The sequence below is a fragment of the Oncorhynchus mykiss genome, chromosome 24, assembly GCF_013265735.2.
Source record: "Oncorhynchus mykiss isolate Arlee chromosome 24, USDA_OmykA_1.1, whole genome shotgun sequence".
Lineage (NCBI taxonomy): Eukaryota > Metazoa > Chordata > Actinopteri > Salmoniformes > Salmonidae > Oncorhynchus > Oncorhynchus mykiss.
The window spans coordinates 22,490,082-22,513,375 of NC_048588.1; the positions used below are offsets into that span (position 1 = coordinate 22,490,082).

Genomic DNA, 23,294 nt, shown 5'->3' on the forward strand with positions numbered 1-23,294 from the left:
CCTCAGTCAACTCCCCAGTAGAGAGCTCTCCCTGGGAGACAGAAACAGTCCAACACTACCCCATGTGGACTGAGGCAGACTGGAGATAAAATAACCTATTGTTCTTCATGAGAACATGTGTTAAAATGAATCAGAAATGAATCTTCACTGTTGCATATTAGAAAAAGGTTATATATTTCACAGTCCTCCGAACAGAAGTGAAGTGTGGGTTCAGATGCAAATTGACTCAACTCAAAGTGGTATTGGATGCTAACACTAGTGAAATCCTTCTAGAGAGTGCCTATTTCAGCCTGAAGTTCTACCCCTCTCCTTCTTTCAATCCATTCTCCCATGGTTTTCCATGCCAAACGAAAAGTCATCTCAATGAAGACATGATCTGGGTCCCACTACAATAGAGACTGATTTCCACAGTGATGGTAGCAGAAGACCTGCCTTTGGTGTATAGCTGTACAGTCAAACACAAGTCTTGTTTGCTTTGATATCTGTTTTTTTAAAGGGCAGAATCCATCAAAGGAATGTCTGTTTTGCCACCTGTGAGTGTGTTGTAGATCCATTTCATTTCCCAATACAGCTTCATACTCAATGTCGGCCAGGTAATTCCCTTCGCTATTGATTTTGTTCCACTTATTCTTCCCTTGGTTTTAAAACCCACACAGAAAAGCATGTCTTGACAAATCACCTTGGCATTACACCTCTTCAAGGACTAAGTGAGATTTCATGAGAGTAAATAACTTCTATCTCATGTTTCTGGTGAGAATTGAAAAACTCAGTGCTCCAAATCAAGTCTCTTAATGTGTGCTTGCAGTTGTCAGGCAGAATTCAAAAAGTGTTGCGAAATAGAATAAGACATGGGTTCAGCGTAGGTTCATAAGATCAACCCACTCCTTCCACACAAATGTCCACTAGCCCTCCTTCAGTACTCTAACTCACATGTCGCCCTTTTAACATGAGACCTTGTAACCTTGACAACCTCATCAGATACAACACAATACCAGCTGTTCTCCCACTCCCCGTAGTGTATCTATCTTCAGGGTATGTAGACAACATATCTCAAAACAAAAGCCATGCAAGTCAATGCATTCATTAGCCTCTAAGTACATGACTGGGAAGTAATTTCAACGGACATTTGTCATTAGATTTTCCTCAGTATAGCTCTCTGTGAATATTTTCCAAATCGACAAGAGATTTAATAGTGTCATGGCATCATAAGAATTCTCTGACAGTGATTAATACCATCAACACTGAAGTGTTGCTATAAGCAACATCTATCAGAGAGGACCTTTTTATATCATATGAAGTTTGTTTCAGTGTTTTTCTTTCTCATTATGGGGTATTGCATAATGCAGGATGTCTGGCCCACAAATAATTTGCTATGATACATTTCTCATTTAGAGACTACTAATGGAGTTTAGAGTAAAATTCCCAGACAGCATGTTCAAAGTCTTCTCAAGTTCAGAGTGAAAATAATCTGATACAGACAATCATAAGAGAGGGGTGGAGACAGACAGACAGACAGACAGACAGACAGACAGACAGACAGACAGACAGACAGACAGACAGACAGACAGACAGACAGACAGACAGACAGACAGACAGACAGACAGACAGACAGACATTAGTTGTGCATGTACAGCATAAGTAGAATTGAAATCAGAAGTTTACATACACTTAGGTTGGAGTCATTAAAACTTGTTTTACAACCACTCCACAAATGTCATGTTAACAAACTATAGTTTTGGCAAGTCGGTTAGGACATCTACTTTGTGCATGACACAAGTCTTTTTCCAACAATTGTTTACAGAGAGGTTATTACAGTTATATCTCACTGCATCACAATTTCAGTGGGTCAGAAGTTTACATACACTAAATTGACTGTGCCTTTAAACAGCTTGGAAAATTCCAGAAAACGATGTCATGGCTTTAGAAGCTTCTGATTCATCCTTGGGAGCAATTTCATTACACCTGAAGGTACCACGTTCATCTGTACAAACAATAGTACGCAAGTATAAACACATTTGGACCACGCAGCCGTCATACCGCTCAGGAAGGAGACGCGTTCTGTCTACTTGAGATGAATGTACTTTGGTGCGAAAAGTGCAAATCAATCCCAGAACAACAGTAAAGGACCTTGTGAAGATGCTGGAGGAAACAGGTACAAAAGTATCTATATCCACAGTTTAACGAGTCCTATATAGACATAACCTGACAACAAAGTCAAGGTATTGCAGTGGCCATCACAAAGCCCTGACCTCAATCCTATAGAAAATTTGTGGGCAGAACTGAAAAAGCATGTGCGAGCAAAGAGGCCTACAAACCTGACTCAGTTACACCAGCTCTGTCAGGAGGAATGAGGCCTACAAACCTGACTCAGTTATACCAGCTCTGTCAGGAGGAATGAGGCCTACAAACCTGACTCAGTTACACCAGCTCTGTCAGAAGGAATGAGGCCTACAAACCTGACTCACACCAGCTCTGTCAGGAGGAATGGGCCAACATTCACCCAAATTATTGTGGGAGGCTTGTGGAAGGCTACCCAAAATGTTTGACCCAAGTTAAACAATTTTAGGACAATACACTCAGTTTGTATTTGGTATCATGTAAACTTCTGACCCATTGAGAATGTGATGAAAGAAATAAAAGCTGAAATAATTAATTATCTCTACTATTATTCTGACATTTCACATTCTTAAAAAAAAGTGGTGATCCTAACTGACCTAAAACAGATAATTTTTACTAGGAATTGTCAGGAATTGTGAACAACTGAGTTTAAATGTACTTGGCTACGGTGTATGTAAACTTCCGACTTCAACTGTTGGTCATCTTACCTGTACAGTGTGACAGGTGGGTTAGCCTTGGCTGAGCAGTGGAACTTGACCAGGTTTCCTTCCAGAATGGGCTGAGGCTCCACTGACAGATTGACAAGTGGCAAATCTGAATGGACACACACCAGAGACAGACAACCAATTAGAAAAGACCCCCGTAACAGCCTTACAGTAATCTAGGGCGGTTGCAGAAACGTGCTTGCCATTTAAATTGAACATAGACCAGCATATTTCCCCTACAGTAACTTGTGTTACCACAGGTGCGGAAATACACTACCTATACTTATTTTTTTCTTCATTAGAGACATTAAATACCAGAAAAACACATGAAATCAAAGCAAATAGTGCAACTCTTGATAATGAGTTTTTCAGTAATTGGCGATTTGAAAAAATTGGATTAATAGAAACAGTGACTTGCCTGCTAAGCACTCCGTTATAATTGCAAAAATGAATAAACACTGAGACACAATTAAAACTGCTCTTAAAATAGCAAACACATAGATTATGTTAATTAAATAAACAGCAATTAAATGTATCTAAATGACAAAGGTATAGCATTCTTTTTGAAGATACGTTTTAATCGCTTTTCATTTCTGAAGGCAAATGGTTAATCCTCCACTTTGGTCCTCCTTTATGTTCAGATTAAATATTTCAAATAAGGCAAGCTTTTTCAATGAAGTCCAGCATTGATGAAAGGGCCATTGGTATAGCCTGTAAAGTATGTAAAGGGTTTGGAGGGACAAAAAGCCTCATCAAACACTGGCAGTCTGAGTGATTAAAAAACAATGGTCTTTCAGTATAAACCCCATCGCTGAACATCATGGGGAGACTCAAAGGTTGTCTGATATCACTAATGGAACACGGCAGCAACGAGCATGGCCCCTCTCGCATTTCTCTATGTCCGTCTACTGTGGCAACTGTCCAAGCCGTTTCCATATCTATCTTATGTAGATTGCTTTTAATTCAATCAAGTCCTTGATTCAACTTTGCTTGATGAAATCTAACTCTGCTGGGAAAGAGGGTGGCATGGAAGCTAGAGGGAAGCTTTCTATGAGTGCATATCCATAAATTATATGACTAATCATATCTACATACAGTGGGTTTCAAAATTATTGACACCCTTGATAAAGATGAGCAATAATGACTGTATAAAATAAAGATTTTATAATACGGAGCTCCATTGTTTGCCAATAAAAGCGGGAAATTATATTATTTTAAACACAGAGTTGCTCAGAGAAAGAGATTTTGTTTAGTATTTGGTCCCATGTTCATACTGTAGCATACTTTGTGCCCAATAGAAAATGAATGTTATAAGGTATTGTATCATTTTGGAGAGACTTTTATTGTAAATAAGAATAGAATATGTTTCTAAACACTTCTACATTTATGTGGATGCTACCATGACTACAGATAATCCTGAATGAATTCTGAAAAATTATGAGTGAGGAAGTTATTGAGGGTCAAAGAACACACCCCCAAAGCATGCTAACATGATCTTTGACCTTGTGTAACTTTCTCACTCACCATCATTCACGACACATAAAGTCAACTTTTGACTACTTTATTTCCAAAAGAAATCTGCAGAATTATGATTGCAGTTGCCACGGCATGATGTTGTTTCCAATGATAAGTTTGGCTTGACCCTACAGCCTACAGACGAATACATGAATGAGGAATGATAAAAATGTGTAGCGAGATGTTACAACATCATTATTTCAAACTGGAAAGGTCCAAAGACTCTCCAGACCTTAGACCTCCCCAGCTTTAAACTTTGAGAAAGTAGAATAATTACACATCTGTCGTTATGTCATTTGGAGAGCCTTAGGCACATCAGCAAAGTAGCAGAAATGGCAGTTGATTTATCATGGAGAGAAATAGGGAGATCCCAGGGGTTAGAGTGGGTTTGGTGCAGGTGCAGCAAATATATATTTGGATGGTGTCCTGTCTCCATGTGCAATTACACTAATGTAGCATCCAGGGGCCCAGTTGTTTGGATTCAGCGGTTACAGTGTCACAGACACTAGCAGAGAGAACACTTAGATTACTGTTGCTCAGCCCAATCCTCCCAATGTTGTAAGAAGAAGATTACATTTCAGTCATTTAGAAGACACTCTTATCCTGAGCAACTTACAGTAGTGAGTGCCTGCTTTTCCTTACTGGTCCCCCATGGGAATCAAACCCACAACCCTGACATTGCAAGCGTCATGCTCTACCAACTGAGCCACACAGGACCTTGATGTGTGTGTGTGTGTTTCCGTGTGTGTGTGTGTGTTCTTGCGCGCAAGTGTGCATACATCCCTCTGTGTGTGTGTGTGTGTGTGTTCTTGCGCGCAAGTGTGCATACATCACTGTGTGTGTGTGTGTGTGTGTGTGTGTGTGTGTGTGTGTGTGTGTGTGTGTGTGTGTGTGTGTGTGTGTGTGTGTGTGTGTGTGCATGTGTATGGAGGGGAAATACACTGTGCAGCTGCTCTATGCAAGCTCAGCTGCCACTGCACCCCAGAGGGAGGGTGGTCCAGGTGCCATGCTTACCCCTCATCTGCTCCCTTGACTTTTTGGGACACTATGCCCCCTTACAAACACACAACAACCCGCACACCCGTGCCAGGTCTCCTGCAGGCCAATGAAGGTAGGAACAACATGCTGGATCCAGGAAGACCAGCTAATTAGGAGGACAAATTGGCAGGCAGAGGGAACTGCAGAGAGGCAGAATGGCAGATGTAGAGGTGGTGGCAGTCTACCCTGCTACTTTGCTTTGTGGTGGGAGCTTTTCCACCATGGGCCTACTACCTTGCCAACATTATCCTTATAGCATGCTTGGACTCTGTAATACCAAACTAAAAATGTTCAGCTGCTAGTGAGGTCTGAGGGCATCTTGGCCCAATGCTGTCTATTTTATTACTGATTGGTAGTTCTTTCAAGTCAATCATCCTGTGAAGACTGACCCTCCCCGAATGAGAGAAGCACCCGACTGTCTCTCGCTTATGAGACGTTGAGGCATGATGCCATTATGTCTTTTGTAAGTGAATAAGATGAGTGACTTGGCTCTTCTGCTTGGATAGCTCTGTCCTTGGAGAACAGGGGGAAGGGAGTGACGGCCGCCAAAACACCCGATGAGAGGGACTCTGGGATGAGATCTCTGGATGCCAATTTGTCGCCCCCTGACCCTCATATGCAGACAGACACAGCCACTTAATAAAGAAGTCTGTTTGTCACTTTGATGTATAAATGCATGAGTGGGAGTGAGCTCATTTGAGGCTTCACGCGACAGGCCCATCAAAATGCAGGGCCGCTAAGTTAGATTCATCGTGAGAGTGAAATGGAGATGGTGGGAGGGGAGCTGGGAATAGCAGCGCTGGTAATGATGGCAGTGGTGGTGACAACAACAGCATGGCTAAAAAAAGAGGAAGACAGTGTAGTTTGCTGACAGCTTTTGATCGGAAGTTCAAAGAAAGGAGCAGATGGCGTTTTTGAACAATCAGCCAACTTCTCTAGATTTCCCAGAGATGGTGCCAACGTAAATTGCTTTCTTCCCTTTCTTAAAGCTCAATTTCAACTCTCTTTGGGTGCACAGCTGTTCCTCCATGAGGATAAGCCTCCAGGAGCAACGGCTGGTTCTGATGGGGAGTCTGTTTATTCACAACTAGGGCAGTGGCATATCCCTAGCAATACGGATATTGATGCAGCTTGCTGGTTGGCCCAGTGTATTACTGGAGGCGGGCACACAGGGGCAGACAACTGCAGGTTCACGGCTTGACTAACACACAAAGCCAACACCATGCATTTATTTACCCACTCACACAATGCAGGCATATGTTTTGCCATTCTGACTGTAGGCCATATGTTTGGGCTTTTTACATTTTCAAGTATACCTGGAAGGTTCAACAGTAGATCCGACACATGGTTTACTTTCAAAAGTTTGAAGAGAAAACAGTTGAGGCTGGTGGGCATAGCCTAGTTGAGTGATGGTACAGATGTTACTGATTTCCATTCAAAACCTTACATGAAAGTAACAATACAATTAATCCAGATTTAGCCACTGCTCCCAATTGTAGTCCTTATGATAAAATCATTACACCTCTGGCATACTCGAACTAGCGGCCAAAACTAATTCCAACCCATGTTTCCCTCTCTTTTTTCCAGATCAATTTGTCATTATGTGCTCGATTAGGCAACGAGAGCATGAAGAGGAGCTGGGTAACAAACACAAATCCTCCCCCACCACACATCTGCATGTTTTCTATTGATTAGTCTCAACAAATGGCATTACCTTGCCGTTGCTCAACTTATTTGCAATGCAAACGCTTTAGCCTTAACCCTCACCCCACCCCTTGTGTGTGGGATGCCGTTCACACATGTTGGACGCAGCTCAACAGACAGATAAACACATAGCCAGCCAGGCTGAAGATATTATCATGAGGCTTGCTATATGGTGTCTTTGGTTCAGAGTTGGAGGATGTGATTTTCAGGCTTTGCCCTACCCTAAAAAAGTCTACAGAGCACAATATAAAGAATGCCCAAAATCATGGTGTAGTTAAGAGAGAACCATGGGCTAACTCTCTGCTATCAAATAATTACAGTGAACTAATGTACTCACTCGCACAACTAAAGTCTGCACTCTATCCATGGTCCTGAACTCACCCTGCCTCCTGTCTCCTGCATGTTTAGATACTAATATGCTTACCCTCCAGGTCAGATAACTCTGTATGAACTTGTGTTGAGCTGAAAATGCTGAGGCCAATGTAATTCACATGCACATTAAAGTGATAAAGGGAAATAGTGCCCAAAAAAGTATCGGATTTGACACAGGCTTACGCTGTGCAGTAAAGTTTTGGGGTAATGTTTAGATTACTCAAAATTAGACAGAGAGTTAAGGCTTTTAAAAGGGAAAGGTGGCCAAAATAAAAGTTATCCACAGAGTAAAAACTATGAAAACATGTATTACTTTTGTTGTAGCTGACATTATCACATAGATCCAATTAATCAAATTTAAATGAAGGGAATGGAGACAATCACTAAAATGAATATGTGGAGACACACGCACCCAAGTGCTCACATACATCCTTCTTCTCTTTCTCAATAGCATTTACACATAGATAAACATTTTCTCTCTTTCTGAGTAGCATTTGAACATAGAGCAAAATGTCCTCTCTTTCTCAATAGCATTTGAACATACAGTAGAGAAACATTTCCTCTCTTTCTCAAAAGCATTTAAACATAAAGACACATTTCCTGTCTTTCTCAATAGTATTTAAACATAAAGAAACATGTCCCCTCCTTCTCAATAGCATTTAAACATAAAAACATTTCCTCTCTTTCTCAATAGCATTTTAACATAGAGAACATTTCCTCTGTTGTCAGTACTTAGGCTACTGTGGTACTGAAGACAATCTTTCTCTCTCTCTTTCTTTTGCTCTCTGTTTCTTTTCCGTCTCTGAAACACACACAGTGACACATGCCTTCATGACCGTAAAATATTACTCTGTATCTGTGACAGAAGATCACTATCAAACCTCTCCACCATGATCCTCTCTTCTCCTCTCCCATTGTAACTGGCCTCCATTGAAATAGATAAATAAATCAAAAGCATAACCTAAATTAGATTTATGTGTATTAGGTAGTTGTTGTGGAATTGTTAGACTACATGTTAGTTATTGCTGCACTGTCGTAACTAGAAGCACAAGCATTTCACTACACTTGCAGTGACATCTACTAACCATGTGTATGTGACCAATACAATTTGATTTGATTTGATAAATACTCAGCGTTCCAGAGATAATTCCATGCAGGGGGAGCAGACCAACTAAAATTGGACATGGTGTGTGGATGTGTAGTTGCTTCACCAGCACCTCAAAGACTATGTACTGTATCTAGCCTTCATGAAAGCCTAGGCAGGACTAATAGCCTTCATTCCCCTGGAACTGGCATCGATCCTGCCAGCCTTTGTTGGAGGGACCTGGGAACACTTGACCACCAGTCATAACATATGAGATACAACACACAAAGGCAACAAGCATAGATTTTTTTCTTAGTACTTGACATGGACTACACAAATGGCTGTAATGTATGTTATTCCACGCTTTTCATCTTGAGTTTGTTTTGGTAACACAGCAATTGTACTATTAAGTTAGCCATTCAGGCCAGAATGTTGTGTGTGGTCCAATGGAATTTTTGCTTTGAGGAGAGTTTAAAGCAACCCTCAAGAGTTGAAGGGAACATGGTCATGTATTCTCTTAGCTTAGCCTTGATCTGGTGGTACTGGGTGGGGGCCAAAAAATAATAATTTGGAGTTTGCATCCTCCTGCAAAATGGCTTGACTTAGTCTTACATTTCTGTGTGTCCATTTCAGTGTGAAAGGTCTGGAAAGATATTTATTTAGGTCCTTTCTCCACTATTTCACTCCCCAGGGTACCTCCCTGTCCTGTGAGCAGACAGCTGTCTCTCATCAATATTTACTGCCCCCTGTCCTACACACTGCACCCCTGTAGAGAGGTGAACAGGACCTCTGTGGTGACTACTCTGTCAACGGGAGGTTTGGGGGGAAAGAGGGTGCATGTCTACCTCTCTCTCCCTAGCCAATCGCTCCATCATTTATTAATTCAACACCCGTTTTCTCTTGTAGCAATTGGAAACCAGATGGATACCTCTCTTTGCACACTTCCTCTATTAGAAAATTATTTGTCTGTATTCACACTCAAGTGGTCTTCATGCTGTCTATAAATGCTCATTGGAATCTTATTCTATAAGCTCTAGCAAGTGTTTAAACTTTCACCATCCACCTGCTAATATGTATTTCATTGCACACAAGCTTTGTATTCATCGTTCTCATTTTCCTCTGAATTATGTTTTCAACAGTGTATTTTGAGCGTTTCATATCCAGTCGCCGAGGCATGAACCCAATAATCAAATGAGTCAGCATCGGAAGTTATTAAATTGCACCAATGACTCGAACATAAATTAAAGTGCATTTTATTTCTTGTGCTGCTTAATTAGTGTGGATCTCTGCGTGAGCACCGGAGACAGAGGTGAGGAACACCAGCCTCGCTACCTGTCCACATGCCAAGAGTAGAGGTGGAGGTGGAGAGTGGCAGAAGGTGAGTGAGAGGCCTGGGGTAACACAAAAGGTGAGTGGGACGCAACATGACGCTAGTCAATTTCCTCTTGCTCACACTCATTTGTTCTTCACCCTGTGAAAAGCTGTAGTCGAAGCCCCAGTTTTGCAAGTTGCAAAGATCGTTTTCCGGGATTATTTGTTAGCAACTACTCCTTCCCATTGTTAAGCCTTGTGTCACGACCACAGGAACCCCGTTTGGAGCGTGGAGGGAAGAGCCATCGTAACATAGCCCCTCACTACTCTCCGTTTCACCCAATCACACCACAGGAACCCCGTTTGGAGCGTGGAGGGAAGAGCCATCGTAACATAGCCCCTCACTACTCTCCGTTTCACCCAATCACACCACAGGAACCCCGTTTGGAGCTTGGAGGGAAGAGCCATCGTAACATAGCCCATCACTACTCTCCGTTTCACGCAATCACACCACACTTCCTCTCACTTTGCATGACAAAAACATTAGAACAAACTGCGAGGGATGCAAACACCAACAACTGTTAATCATTTTTATACCGGAGCCTCCATTCGCCTGCATGCTGGCATTGAGCCAGAATGCGCCTCTTGTGGCATACATAATGAAAAGAATGGAGCCGTCTCTTGTAATGGATCTCTAAATAGCATTTTCTGCTTTATTAGTCTTACTTAATGGTGTTGAAGGGGGCTGATGCAAAATCCCTTTGTTCAGAATCAAACTCGTACTGTGAATAGTTCTTGATCGAAAAAGATTCTCTGACAATTGAAGCTCAATGTGTTTTACACGCTGGGCTTACTTTTCCTATTTTGGAGAGGAATTGTGCATGCTCTCATCATAAAGATTTATAGCATAGGAGAGGAAATAAAAGAGCCAGGGATATGTGCACAATGCCGCGGAAAGATTGTTGGAGCAAAGAAAAAATCCCATTCACTTAAGACAGACGGGTCTAGTGATATTTCATCACTGGAAACAACAAGGTGATCTCATACCAACCCACACAACAAATGCAAACCCAAAACCAATTAAGCATATGCATCAGAGCTTATTCCAATGAATCTAGATGTTTAAAACTGCAACTGTCAAAATGGCCTCTTTGTGCTCAAAATACCTCTTTCAAGTAGAAATGGTAAACATAGAGAAACACATTATCCATCGAGTCAGGGGCTGATACTGTGGTGGGAAATACCCTGGGGCACACTAACGTTTTGTCAGGGACCAGGTTATAGGCCTTTAGAGGAGGGGAAACTCACGCTGGATGTCGATGTTGACGCTGGTCTCTTTGCCATTGGGCACAGCCTTGTTAGATGCTCGACAGATGATCTGCTGGCCTGTCTCGATGTTGGATGCAGACAGGTAGAGGGTGCTAACCGTACTCTCCCTCCTTCCATCACGAAGCAGTGTCTGAGAGGAAAAGAGAAAAGGAAAGAGTTTAGAGGTCACCGATGACGTGGTAGTGGAGAGAGTGGAACATTCTGAATAACACCATAAATCTAAACTCAAGGCCTGGAACGCAAATGCAGCAATTCACCTGAATGCCCTGGATGCCCCTGTGGACAACACAGACAAGTAAACCCCTGGCAAGCTCAAGCCTGTAGTCTTGCTCGAAGGCTGATTGATCCCAGAAAAGAAATCTGTTTTTGACCCTCTTTTGTGTGACTGGAGAGTTGTGCTCTGGCGCATGGCTTGTCATACACCACAAAGGAAATCAATCTTCTTTTCAGTGCTCATCCTCTGAGCTGCAGCCCTACTCGCATTGTGAGAGCCATCTGGAGGCTGCCCGGTACAATTCTGCCTTGCCTGGTGCTCAGGGAGGACTGTGGGAGCCCTGTAACCACCATGCCACAGTGCACGCTCACCCACCAGAACAAATTGGCCATGCCAGGGGCACTGTGTGGCCAACCACAAAGCCAAGACTGATACTGCTTCAAATAATACTCTGTTGGTGCTCTATACAAAGATACTGTCCATTACACGACCCCTGGGTTAGCTTTACAAATAAACTACTGGGATTCACAGTAGAATCTCTTCCAATATCATATTATTTTCTTGGCTCTGCCGGTTCCACACTATGATATGAGCAAAGAAATCGGTTTTATTTTCAATTATAGAGGTCCAGCTATAGAGGACATTTCAGACAAAGGCCAAGTTAGGACATGTTGCTCTTCATTATATAAACTCCTTTGATGCTTTGTGTGCGTGTGTGTGTGTGTGTGTGTGTGTGTGTGTCCCACTATAACCGCAAAACAAAATGCTCCTCTGCAATTTTTCTACAGTTTATTCACAATTTAATTACTCAATTCACAAACAAATAGGTTGTGATGAAACCCTTTTATTTACAGCAGCACTATGAGGAGCTCTGATGAGAACTTCCTTTGAGGATGTACTTTATGTACTTTTCAAACCAAGGTTATGACTCACGTGGGAGGAAAGTTGACAGCTACCCTCTGAAACAGGCTCTCCACAAGTCCTTGTATATAATCATCTCTGTAAGTTCGCCAAAGGTGACAATATGTATATTTAACAGCAATAATCCTTAGATATTAAGGCATGTCACAATGAAAGCTATTGACAGGTTGCCGCATAATAGCAGAAACCCAGCTAGATATGCCACACACTGACTGCATATTAAAGTGTTAAGGAACCTAGCATTATATTAGTTTGGAGGTTTTTACATACAGTACATGTATGCCTTTTCACCATCTTACTTTTCTGCTTTCTCCAGTCAATGTCTATAAGGCTTCTTAATAAATACAGGAAACTACCAAAATGTCTTAATGGGCGCGTTGGGCCACCACGAGCCAGAACAGCTTCCTTGCACCTTGGCATGGATTCTACAAGCGTCTGGAACTCTATTGGAGGGATACAACACCATTCTTCTACAAGAAATGTTATAATTTGGTGTTTTGTTGATGGTGGTGAAAAACACTATCTCGGGCTCTGCTCCAGAATCTCAAATAAGTGGTTTGAGATCTGCTGACTGAGATTTCCATAGCATATGGTTTACATCATTTTCATGCTCATCAAACTAATCATTCTCCACTCATGCCCTGTCGATGGGGGCATTGTCATCCTATGGGAGCATAGCCATAATGGCCGAAATAACGGACTGCCCAGCACTTTTATACATGACCCTAAGCATGATGGGATGTTAATTGCTTATTTAACTCAGGAACTACACCTGTGTGGAAGCACCTGCTTTCAATATAATTTGTATCCCTCATTTACTCAAGTGTTACCTGTACCTAGCCAAGAAAAAAATACTATTGTCTTGGAGTGAAATAATATGTATGTAAGGAATACGCAAAATAGCGTAAAGATACTGTACGTATATTGTTCTTCTGCATTTGCATTAAAACAAAATGCCTTTGTGAAGAGTGTCTCAGATCTAACCAGGCTACAAAAGGCCTGGCACTCACCCCTAAAGCAGAACATATTATCTGTCAACAGTGGGATGTGTCAATGTAATATCCTTTATGACACCATCAGGATTGTTTCTCTCATAGCTCTGGACCTGTCTGAAGTCATTCATCTTGCACAGGCCCAGCTACAGTATAGAACTCAACACCCAAGCACTAGCTGTTTTAAAATAGCCCGAATTACAAATTGATGATTTCTCATATCACTGCCTGGAGCATGTGAGGAGAATACCTTTCCCAAGTTAAAAAAGTAACTGAAAAATGGAGAATGAGAAAGTGAAAGTTGCTCTTCAAGATATGGGATAAGGGGGCAGAGACAGTACAAGGTCATATTGAGTGAATATGGGAGAACCTATTGTAACGGCACTCAGAGGTGGAAGAAGGATCGGACCAAAGCGCAGCATGGTAAGTGTTCATGATGATTTATTCAAAACGAACTGAACACTGAAATACAAAACAATAAACGATGTGAACAAAACGAAAACTGAAACAGTACCGTGTGGTCCAAAACACCCACAAACCAAACGTGAAACCCAGGCTACCCAAGCATGATTCTCAATCAGAGACAACTAACGACACCTGCCTCTGATTGAGAACCATACTAGGCCGAACACAAAAACCAACATAGAAAAACAAACATAGACTGCCCACCCCAACTCACGCCCTGACCATACTAAAACAAATAATAAAATAACAGGACTAAGATCAGAACGTGACACCTATAGTATAGTGATAATGCTGGTTACATTTCTACTGATAAATATGGATTTTTTTTGATTTTTCAGGAATACCTGCAAGTTTTGTAGTAAATAATCAAATTCTGACAGGCTGTATATGGTTTTTACCTAACCTTTACACTAATTGTTTTTCTGTTCATTACAATTAACAGGAAGGCTTATACAAATAAAAGATGGACAGTTTTCACCTTGCAGGCATGTCTGAAATTCCTTGATTAGTTTAGGTTAGAATCCCAGTGAGAGGGAATATGAAGGGAGGCTCAGAGGGATGTCTAATAATTTGGCTGACATGAATATTCTGCTGTTAATCTAACGAGCCTTTGATATGTCCAAACTTGAAAAGTTGCTCCAGGTTAAATTAAATCAGCATTTGTTTAATTGCAGACCACACCAGAAGCTCATTTCAAATCTCAATACTGGATATTAATTTAACTTAGGAATAAGATATTTTGCATAAGCTTTGTACTCCCTATTTCTTCAAAAGAGAAAATAATATATTTACATAATTGTTCTGGTCATGGGATTAAAGAGGTCTTATTTGATTAACTTATCTAATCCTACTACCTGAAAGACAGATCTTTTCTACAATTCTGTTTAACAATATTAATTATATTACTATTTTAGTGCACCTAAGGCCTAGTTTAAATGTATCTTGCACAAAGCTAGTGAGGTTAATTACATTGACAAGAGAGAAAAACAATGGAAGAGAGAGAGAGAGACTGATCGTTTTTTAATGATTTGAAACAGGTTAAATGTAGCGAGTAATATAGAAATACTGGAAAAAAAATAAGGGGTATTATAGATTAATATGCAGATCAACTACTGGGAACTCTGTCTCTTGACTGTGAAAAATGTGACATGTATAATACACTCTCTAAAGTTAATTAGCTTATTTTCCCCGGGATGATTTCCCCCCGCCTCACTTGGTGGTGAGCATTACCTTTTAAAAGGAAATCTCTCTAATTATACAGAAAACTTTGCTGAGATGAAGGTTGGGAGGAAAATAATGAAATTGAACGACAGATAAAGAAGCGTCTTTGAAGGTTTGTGGGGGAGTAGGGGAGGAATGAGCAGGGAAACTTATCTGTGGAGGAAGAGAGGGACGATAAGCAGAACTCCCTTTTTTTGTGTCATGCATTTGAATGTTTCACAGAGCAATAGATTCCCTCGTCCCTGTGGCTGTTCCTACTGTTATACCCATTATGTTTTTTACCAGTCCATCCATGAGGAGCTGACTGAAATGTAGTTTGGGTTTACATTTACATGATACATTTGAGTCGTTTAGCAGACACCCTTATCCAGAGAAACACACAGTAGTGAGTGCAGTCATGTTTATACATTTTAGTACTAGTCCCCCGTGGGAATCGAACCGACTACAGGAGTGTTAGGGTTTAGATATGAGACCTTTTTCTCAAATTCAGATGTTTCCACCATCTGAAGCTTCTACTAGGCCTCCCCACAACGTATGCAACGAGTACAACAATGTTCATCCGTAGGTACCAGGTCAAGCCCATACTCAATCCCATTCACATGCAGTATAACCAGATATTTTTAATAACTGTTTCATACAGTATGATCATATCAAGTCCAATAACTTATCACAAAGTAACACCTTAATGAAAGGTAAATGGTAGATAATTGATCCATTTGGATATTGAGGGACCTATGGGGGTCAAAGCCATCCTGGGAAGCCATCATCAGGAAACTCCCATCTCACTCTGGCACATCTGGCCACATTACCTCCCATCATCTGTGGGGTGTGGAGCGAGGCGTGGGGCGAGGCAGGACGGCCAATTATCCTCTCAAAAGCTCAATTTTTCAGGAGACAATCATCCGCTTCTAATTGAACACATTTCTTTTTAATGGTAGTGATATGAAGGAAGGCTGTGTCTAGAGACTGCATGGCTCAGCTGCTGCTGCCATCCATCAGCTGGGCTACAATGTCCCCACATCGCTGCTGCTGCTGTTTCAGAAAGAGGAAGTGCAGGCAGGAAGCACGCTATCCCCCTACTATTAGCAAACGCCACCTCCGGCAATCGTTTTATTCAAATTGCTTGTGCCGTATCCCAGCCCAATCAATAGAATTTATCTGCTCTTTGGAAAAAGTTGATAATGGGATGAGACAGCGGAGAGAGAGTTGGTGCCCGCTCACGCTCCTCGTTTATATGGAAACTCACACAGTGGGGTTCATTACAAGTTTAGCCTGCGAGTTAGTGTCATTGAAGTGCCAGAGAGGTCCGAAGGCAGTGTTGTGTGGCATTACGTGTGGTGGAATCATGGTTGAGTTGAAGGCTAGGGTTGGTTGGCAGGGATCAGGGATGGCTTCTCCAACAGAAAAGGGACTGAACGGATCTCTTTATGGATCCTGCCACTGAAAAGAGAGAAGCAGGGCACCTAGGAGACAGCGAAAATGCTCGAGAGTCAGCAACTTCCATTCTTATCGTCCACCATCTGCTTGATTGAGTAGAAGCATTAGCTGGGCGAAGAGGACAAACATCCTTTAGATATCCCAAGGAAGACCTGAGATTTTCAGGATATTTTATTCCAATCAAACTTGGCTGAATGCTGAGACACAGTTTACAGATGGCACAAGTAATCACCCATCACAGATGGCTAGTGCTTTTTATTTTACTAGGCAACTCCTGTTAAGGATATGGCAGACATACGCCCCCTTTGGAGAGATTGGGTACCCCTAGTAAACTGGAAAAAAAATCTGTCAAAAATTGCTAATATATGCAAATAAAAATTATTATTGGATAGAAAACACTCTAAAGATTCTAAAACCGTTGGAATTATGTCTGTAAGTAGAGCAGAACTCACAGGGCAGGCATTCTTCCAAACTAGTTTTTGTGGCCATGAAAGTTGGAGCAACTTTGACGTCATGGCCCCCACCCTTCCCAACCAGTTATGATTCTGGGGACACTTTCTATCTCTTCCGCTAGATGTCCTCTTTCATTAGAGCTTTGAATCGTTCAAATCCCGTGAGAATTGACCCTATGGGAGTGAAATTAGTGCGTGCCACGAGAGAATAGGCTGTGCGTATGGGCGCGAATTGGTCCCAGCCATTCCTTTGTTCCAGCACTCAAGAGAAGAGCAGACGATGGCCGATTGAATTGAAGTTTGTTTTGCGTGTCTAAAACATCATAAAGCTTGCTTCTGCACTTAGTTTGACCTGTTTAGTCGACATATAATATGTAATTTTAAAGTTTTGATGCGCAACTTTTCCGGACCAGAGGACGTTTTGGGTGCATTTCAGCTGATGTTATTAGCAGTAGCTAATGCAAAGACGCAAGACTTGAAACCAAACGATGTATTGGGTAAGTATGAAGCCTTCCAGAACATTCTGAACGAAGACCATCGAAGGTAAGGGAATATTTATGCTTAAATCTGTGTTTCTGTTGACTCCAACATTACGTAGAAATGTAGCTTGGAACTGAGCGCTGTCTCAGCATATGGAATAGTGTGCGATTTCTGTAACGTTAAAAATAAATCTAACACAGCGGTTGCATAAAGAAGCAGTGTATCTTTCTAACTATATGTAGAACATGTATATTTAGTCAAAGTTTATGATGTCTATTTACGTTATCTTGCCGCGCTACATAGATTTCCTGCGGGCATTTTTGAGTAATTTCTGAACGTGAACTCACTGTAAATGGACATTTATGGATATAAATGGCATATTATTGAAAAAAAAAATATGTACTGTGTAACATGTCATATTACTGTCATCTGATGAAGATTTTCAAAAGGTTAGTGAGCGATTTATTTTTTAATCCTGCGTTTGTTGATTGCATGTTTTGGCTATTGAAATGAGCTGTGTCTGGTGGTGGTTTTACATATATATGTGCTATGTTTTCGCCGTAAAACATTTTAGAAATCTGACTTGCTGGCTAGATGAACAAGGTGTTTATCTTTCATTTGAGCTATTGGACTTGTTAATGTGTGGAGGTTAAATATTTTTAAGAATATTTTTGCGTTCCATGCGCCACCGTTTCAGCTGAACGTGGGAGGGTTGATTCCCAATTGGGAACCAGTATCGTAGACAGGTTAAGAACACATTCTTATTTACAATGATGACCTACCCCAGCCAAACACAGACAACACTGGGTAAATTGCACGCCACCCTATGTGACTCCAATCACAGCCAGATGTGAAGCAGTTTGGATTTGAACCAGGTACTGCAGTGATGCCTCTTGCACTGAGATGCAGTGTCTTAGACCACTGCGCCAGTCAGGAGCCCTTAGTGGCTATTCACAACAAACTTCAAGGAAAGGATTGTCAACTGGAATTTGATGAGTGACATAACCTATTACATGGAAGAAAATAGTGTTTGTTTCACTTTGCCGGTAATAATGAATGAGGGCTTTTGCTTTCTATCTATAGGAATGGGTAACTGTCTAACCACTTCACCCTCAAAAACCCCAACCCTCCCTCCAACCTTAAAAAACAAACTGTGTATTACACACCTCGATGCTTACCTTGGAGTACATGGCTCCATTGAGGACCTCTCCATTGCGGATCCAGATGATTGATGCGGCTGGCTTGGCGTTGTCAGCGTGGCAGGTCAGGTTTAGGGGATCTCCTGCTCTCAGGCTCACCACCGGACCACCACTGATCACTGGGTCTTCAGGAGGCACTGGAGGGAAAACAGAAAAGCATTGTGTTCTAGCTATGATGTAAACATGTAATGACATATACTTGTATACAACAACAACTGTTGTTTTCAGGTCAGCGTGTCATATGTTCACTGATAAAGGTATTGGTCAAGCATCAGACTCATTCATTGGATTGATAGAAGACATGTCTTGGACATAAGAAGGTTCATAAAAGGTGAGGTCTGCAGCTGTGTGACTATGTGTAAAACTGCCTGTTTGCTATTTTTAAATAATACCTGTACGAGGCAAAAACAGATATATTTCTTCAAATACAATACAGCTTTGTGAGAGACAGGAGAGGTGAGTGGTTTCAGTTTTGTTTTCCTTTTCTCTCCTGTGAAATTGAAATATCTTGTGTCCATGTTCACTGATGCAGTGATGTCAGAGGAACATTGGGCAGATTTTGGTCACGTCATACGTGTGGCTTGTAAGCAACAATGGAATGAGAATAAGCTGCCTCAGAAATCCAAAGCACAGTTCAGCTTTGTGCTGTTACTGACAATGTGAATGGATGATACAGACACTGCTGCAATTTAATCATGACTTTCACATGTCCATACATGGATGCAATTGGGGCAATCAAAAGTTTGAATAGAATTGACAGTTTGCCAGGGAATGGCAGTCAGTCGTCATTCACTGGAAAAAAGACAGATAGAGGAAGATCGTGGTGGATGCAGAATGCAGGCCCCTGATTGGCACTGATTACATTCTGCTTTCTACACACATGCTGATCACCCACTTTTTATTCAACTCCAGTGAATTATTGATTGGCCTGCACACTCATTACAGTGCAGATCTGGGGTATGATGAAATCAAAGGCTACTAGCAGCTGGCATATTCGCCTGCAAGAGTGAGAGGGTCGGAGAGAGAGGGTGGCGGAGGTCTTCTGTCAAACAGCCAAGGGTTGGTATGAAAAAGGGGGAACTATGGATAGTGTGTTACACTGCTGAATGATTTTATGGATAATGGGGGTTCTACTAAGCTACAGTGCCTTGCGAAAGTATTCGGCCCCCTTGAACTTTGCGACCTTTTGCCACATTTCAGGCTTCAAACATAAAGATATAAAACTGTATTGCAAAATTATTCAGCCCCCTTAAGTTAATACTTTGTAGCGCCACCTTTTGCTGCGATTACAGCTGTAAGTCGCTTGGGGTATGTCTCTATCAGTTTTGCACATCGAGAGACTGACATTTTTTCCCATTCCTCCTTGCAAAACAGCTCGAGCTCAGTGAGGTTGGATGGAGAGCATTTGTGAACAGCAGTTTTCAGTTCTTTCCACAGATTCTCGATTGGATTCAGGTCTGGACTTTGACTTGGCCATTCTAACACCTGGATATGTTTATTTTTTAACCATTCCATTGTAGATTTTGCTTTATGTTTTGGATCATTGTCTTGTTGGAAGACAAATCTCCGTCCCAGTTTCAGGTCTTTTGCAGACTCCATCAGGTTTTCTTCCAGAATGGTCCTGTATTTGGCTCCATCAATCTTCCCATCAATTTTAACCATCTTCCCTGTCCCTGCTGAAGAAAAGCAGGCCCAAACCATGATGCTGCCACCACCATGTTTGACAGTGGGGATGGTGTGTTCAGGGTGATGAGCTGTGTTGCTTTTACGCCAAACATAACGTTTTGCATTGTTGCCAAAAAGTTCAATTTTGGTTTCATCTGACCAGAGGACCTTCTTCCACATGTTTGGTGTGTCTCCCAGGTGGCTTGTGGCAAACTTTAAACAACACTTTTTATGGATATCTTTAAGAAATGGCTTTCTTCTTGCCACACTTCCATAAAGGCCAGATTTGTGCAATATACGACTGATTGTTGTCCTATGGACAGAGTCTCCCACCTCAGCTGTAGATCTCTGCAGTTCATCCAGAGTGATCATGGGCCTCTTGGCTGCATTTCTGATCACTCTTCTCCTTGTATGAGCTGAAAGTTTAGAGGGACGGCCAGGTCTTGGTAGATTTGCAGTGGTCTGATACTCCTTCCATTTCAATATTATCACTTGCACAGTGCTCCTTGGGATGTTTAAAGCTTGGGAAATATTTTTGTATCCAAATCCGGCTTTAAACTTCTTCACAACAGTATCTCGGACCTGCCTGGTGTGTTCCTTGTTCTTCATGATGCTCTCTGCGCTTTTAACGGACCTCTGAGACTATCACAGTGCAGGTGCATTTATACGGAGACTTGATTACACACAGGTGTATTGTATTTAACATCATTAGTCATTTAGGTCAACATTGGATCATTCAGAGATCCTCACTGAACTTCTGGAGAGAGTTTGCTGCACTGAAAGTAAAGGGGCTGAATAATTTTGCACGCCCAATTTTTCAGTTTTTGATTTGTTAAAAAAGTTTGAAATATCCAATAAATGTCGTTCCACTTCATGATTGTGTCCCACTTGTTGTTGATTCTTCACAAAAAAATACAGTTCTATATCTTTATGTTTGAAGCCTGAAATGTGGCAAAAGGTCGCAAAGTTCAAGGGGGCCGAATACTTTCGCAAGGCACTGTATATGGAACTTCTTCATGTCCCTTCCACGGGACGGTTGAGCTAACGTAGGCTAATACAATTAGCATGAGGTTGAAAGGAACAACAACATTTCCAAGGACATAGACATCTGATAATGTCAGAAATATTAAATTCTAACTGCACTGTCCAATTTACAGTAGCTATTACAGTAAAGGAATACCATGCTATTGTTTGAGGAGAGTGCACAATTTTGAACATGAAAAGTTATTACAAAACAAATTAGGCACATTTGGGCAGTCTTCATTTTTTTTAAATGAACTGAAATGCAAAGGTTCATTGGATCAGTCAAAACCTTAGACATACACTAGGCATATGTCGCAAGTCACGACTTCACAAAAGAGCCACTTTAACGTTTATTAGAATTGTTTAAAATCTAAATGTGTTTTTTTGGCAGAAATGTCTTCTGAAAATTGTGCACTTTCATGTGCCTTAATAACAAACTTGTATGCCATCTGTAAATATGAATACAATTGTTAAATTACAAGCCTTGTTGGTTAAGTCACAGACAAAAGTCAGCAACCTTTCCACTAGCCATGATTGGCAGAGATAATGGATGGGATGGACATGCCGAGAGAAGAGTTCAGATTGGTTTGCCAAATGGAAGGCTTCTGTCTATTTGAGCTGGTCAGTCTGTGTTGGTAATCCTGTCGACGCGGCTTTAAAAAAATGTATTGTGTAGTGGAGCTGCATAAGTGTTGCTTTCCACTTTCTGGAGGATTGAGATTTGAAATCAGTGGAATTAGAGTATGATCGCTAAAGAGATGGAGAAAACACATGTCTCCGGATTACATCTTCAAACTAAGGGCAACCGTGGCATGGCATCTGTGACATGGAGACTCGTCCATCATCCATGATGTATACGGGTAAGATTGTACCTAGCTAACGCTAGACTTTTTCAGACATGACACGTTTAAAGTTTTGACAGAAAGTGGTTTCATTTCAAGCTAAAATGTACTGTTAGCTTGCTAGCTAACGTTAGCTCGCTGGCTCCCTAGCTAACGTAAAGTGTATAACATTATTATTTGTATCCCAGAACCGTTTGCTTGGCTAGTTAGAGCCTAATGTTAGCTAGCTAACATTGAACATGGTTGGTTAGCTCCCAGCAGATTAACCTGTTGATGCCAGGCAGATTTACGCCCCCTTTGGAGAAATTGGGTACCCCTAATAAACTGAAAAAAAAATATATTAAAAATTGCTAATATATGCATATAATAATTATTATTGGATAGAAAACACTCTAAAGCTTCTAAAACCGTTGGAATTATGTCTGTAAGTATAGCAGAACTCACAGGGCATGCATTCTTCCAAACTAGTTTTTGTGGCCATGAAAGTTGGAGCAACTTTGACGTCATGCCCCCACCCTTCCCGACCACTTATGGATCTGGGGACACTTTCCATCTCTTCCACTAGATGTCCTCTTTCTTTGGAGCGCTCAATCGTTCAAATCGCGCGAGAATTGGCCCTAAAGGAGTGGTTGGAGTAAGTGTCGCGATAAAAAAACCTGTGCGTCAGGGCGCGAATCGGTCACAGCCATTCCTTTGTGCCAGCACTCCTGGGAAGAGCAAACGATGCCCGGTTGAATTGAAGTTTGTTTTGCACGTCTAAAACATCATAAAGCTTGCTTCTGCACTTAGTTTGACCTGTTTAGTCGACATATAATGTGTAATTTTGAAGTTTTGATGCGCAACTTATCCGGACCGGAGGACGTTTTGGGTGCATTTCAGCTGATGTTATTAGCAGTAGCTAATACAAAGACGCAAGACTTGAAACCAAACGATGTATTGGGTAAGTATGAACCCTTCCAGAACATTCTGAACGAAGACCATCGAAGGTAAGGGAATATTTATGCTTAAATCTGTGTTTCTGTTGACTCCAACATTACGTGGAAATGTAGCTTGGAACTGAGCGCTGCCTCAGCATATGAAATAGTGTGCGATTTCTGTAACGTTAAAAATAAATCTAACACAGCGGTTGCATAAAGAAGCAGTGTATCTTTCTAACTATATGTAGAACATGTATATTTAGCCAAAGTTTATGATGTCTATTTACGTTA

At 41.4% G+C, this 23,294-nt stretch overlaps 1 protein-coding gene across 8 annotated transcripts in view; it reads right to left on the minus strand.

Annotated features, from left to right (window-relative positions):
• The window catches only part of LOC110503369 (kin of IRRE-like protein 3), a 214,011-nt gene that overhangs the window by 27,816 nt on the left and 162,901 nt on the right, over window positions 1-23,294 (minus strand). For all 8 annotated transcript variants that reach the window (XR_005039335.1, XM_036961435.1, XM_036961433.1 and 5 more), the window contains exons 4-6: window positions 18,536-18,693; window positions 11,155-11,305; window positions 2,826-2,931 (exon numbers count right to left, since the gene is read on the minus strand). Coding sequence is in view for 7 of the 8 variants with exons in the window: in XM_036961435.1 (XP_036817330.1) it covers window positions 2,826-2,931; window positions 11,155-11,305; window positions 18,536-18,693 (415 nt within the window). In the remaining variant the exon portion in view is untranslated. The remainder of the gene's footprint in view (window positions 1-2,825; window positions 2,932-11,154; window positions 11,306-18,535; window positions 18,694-23,294) is intronic.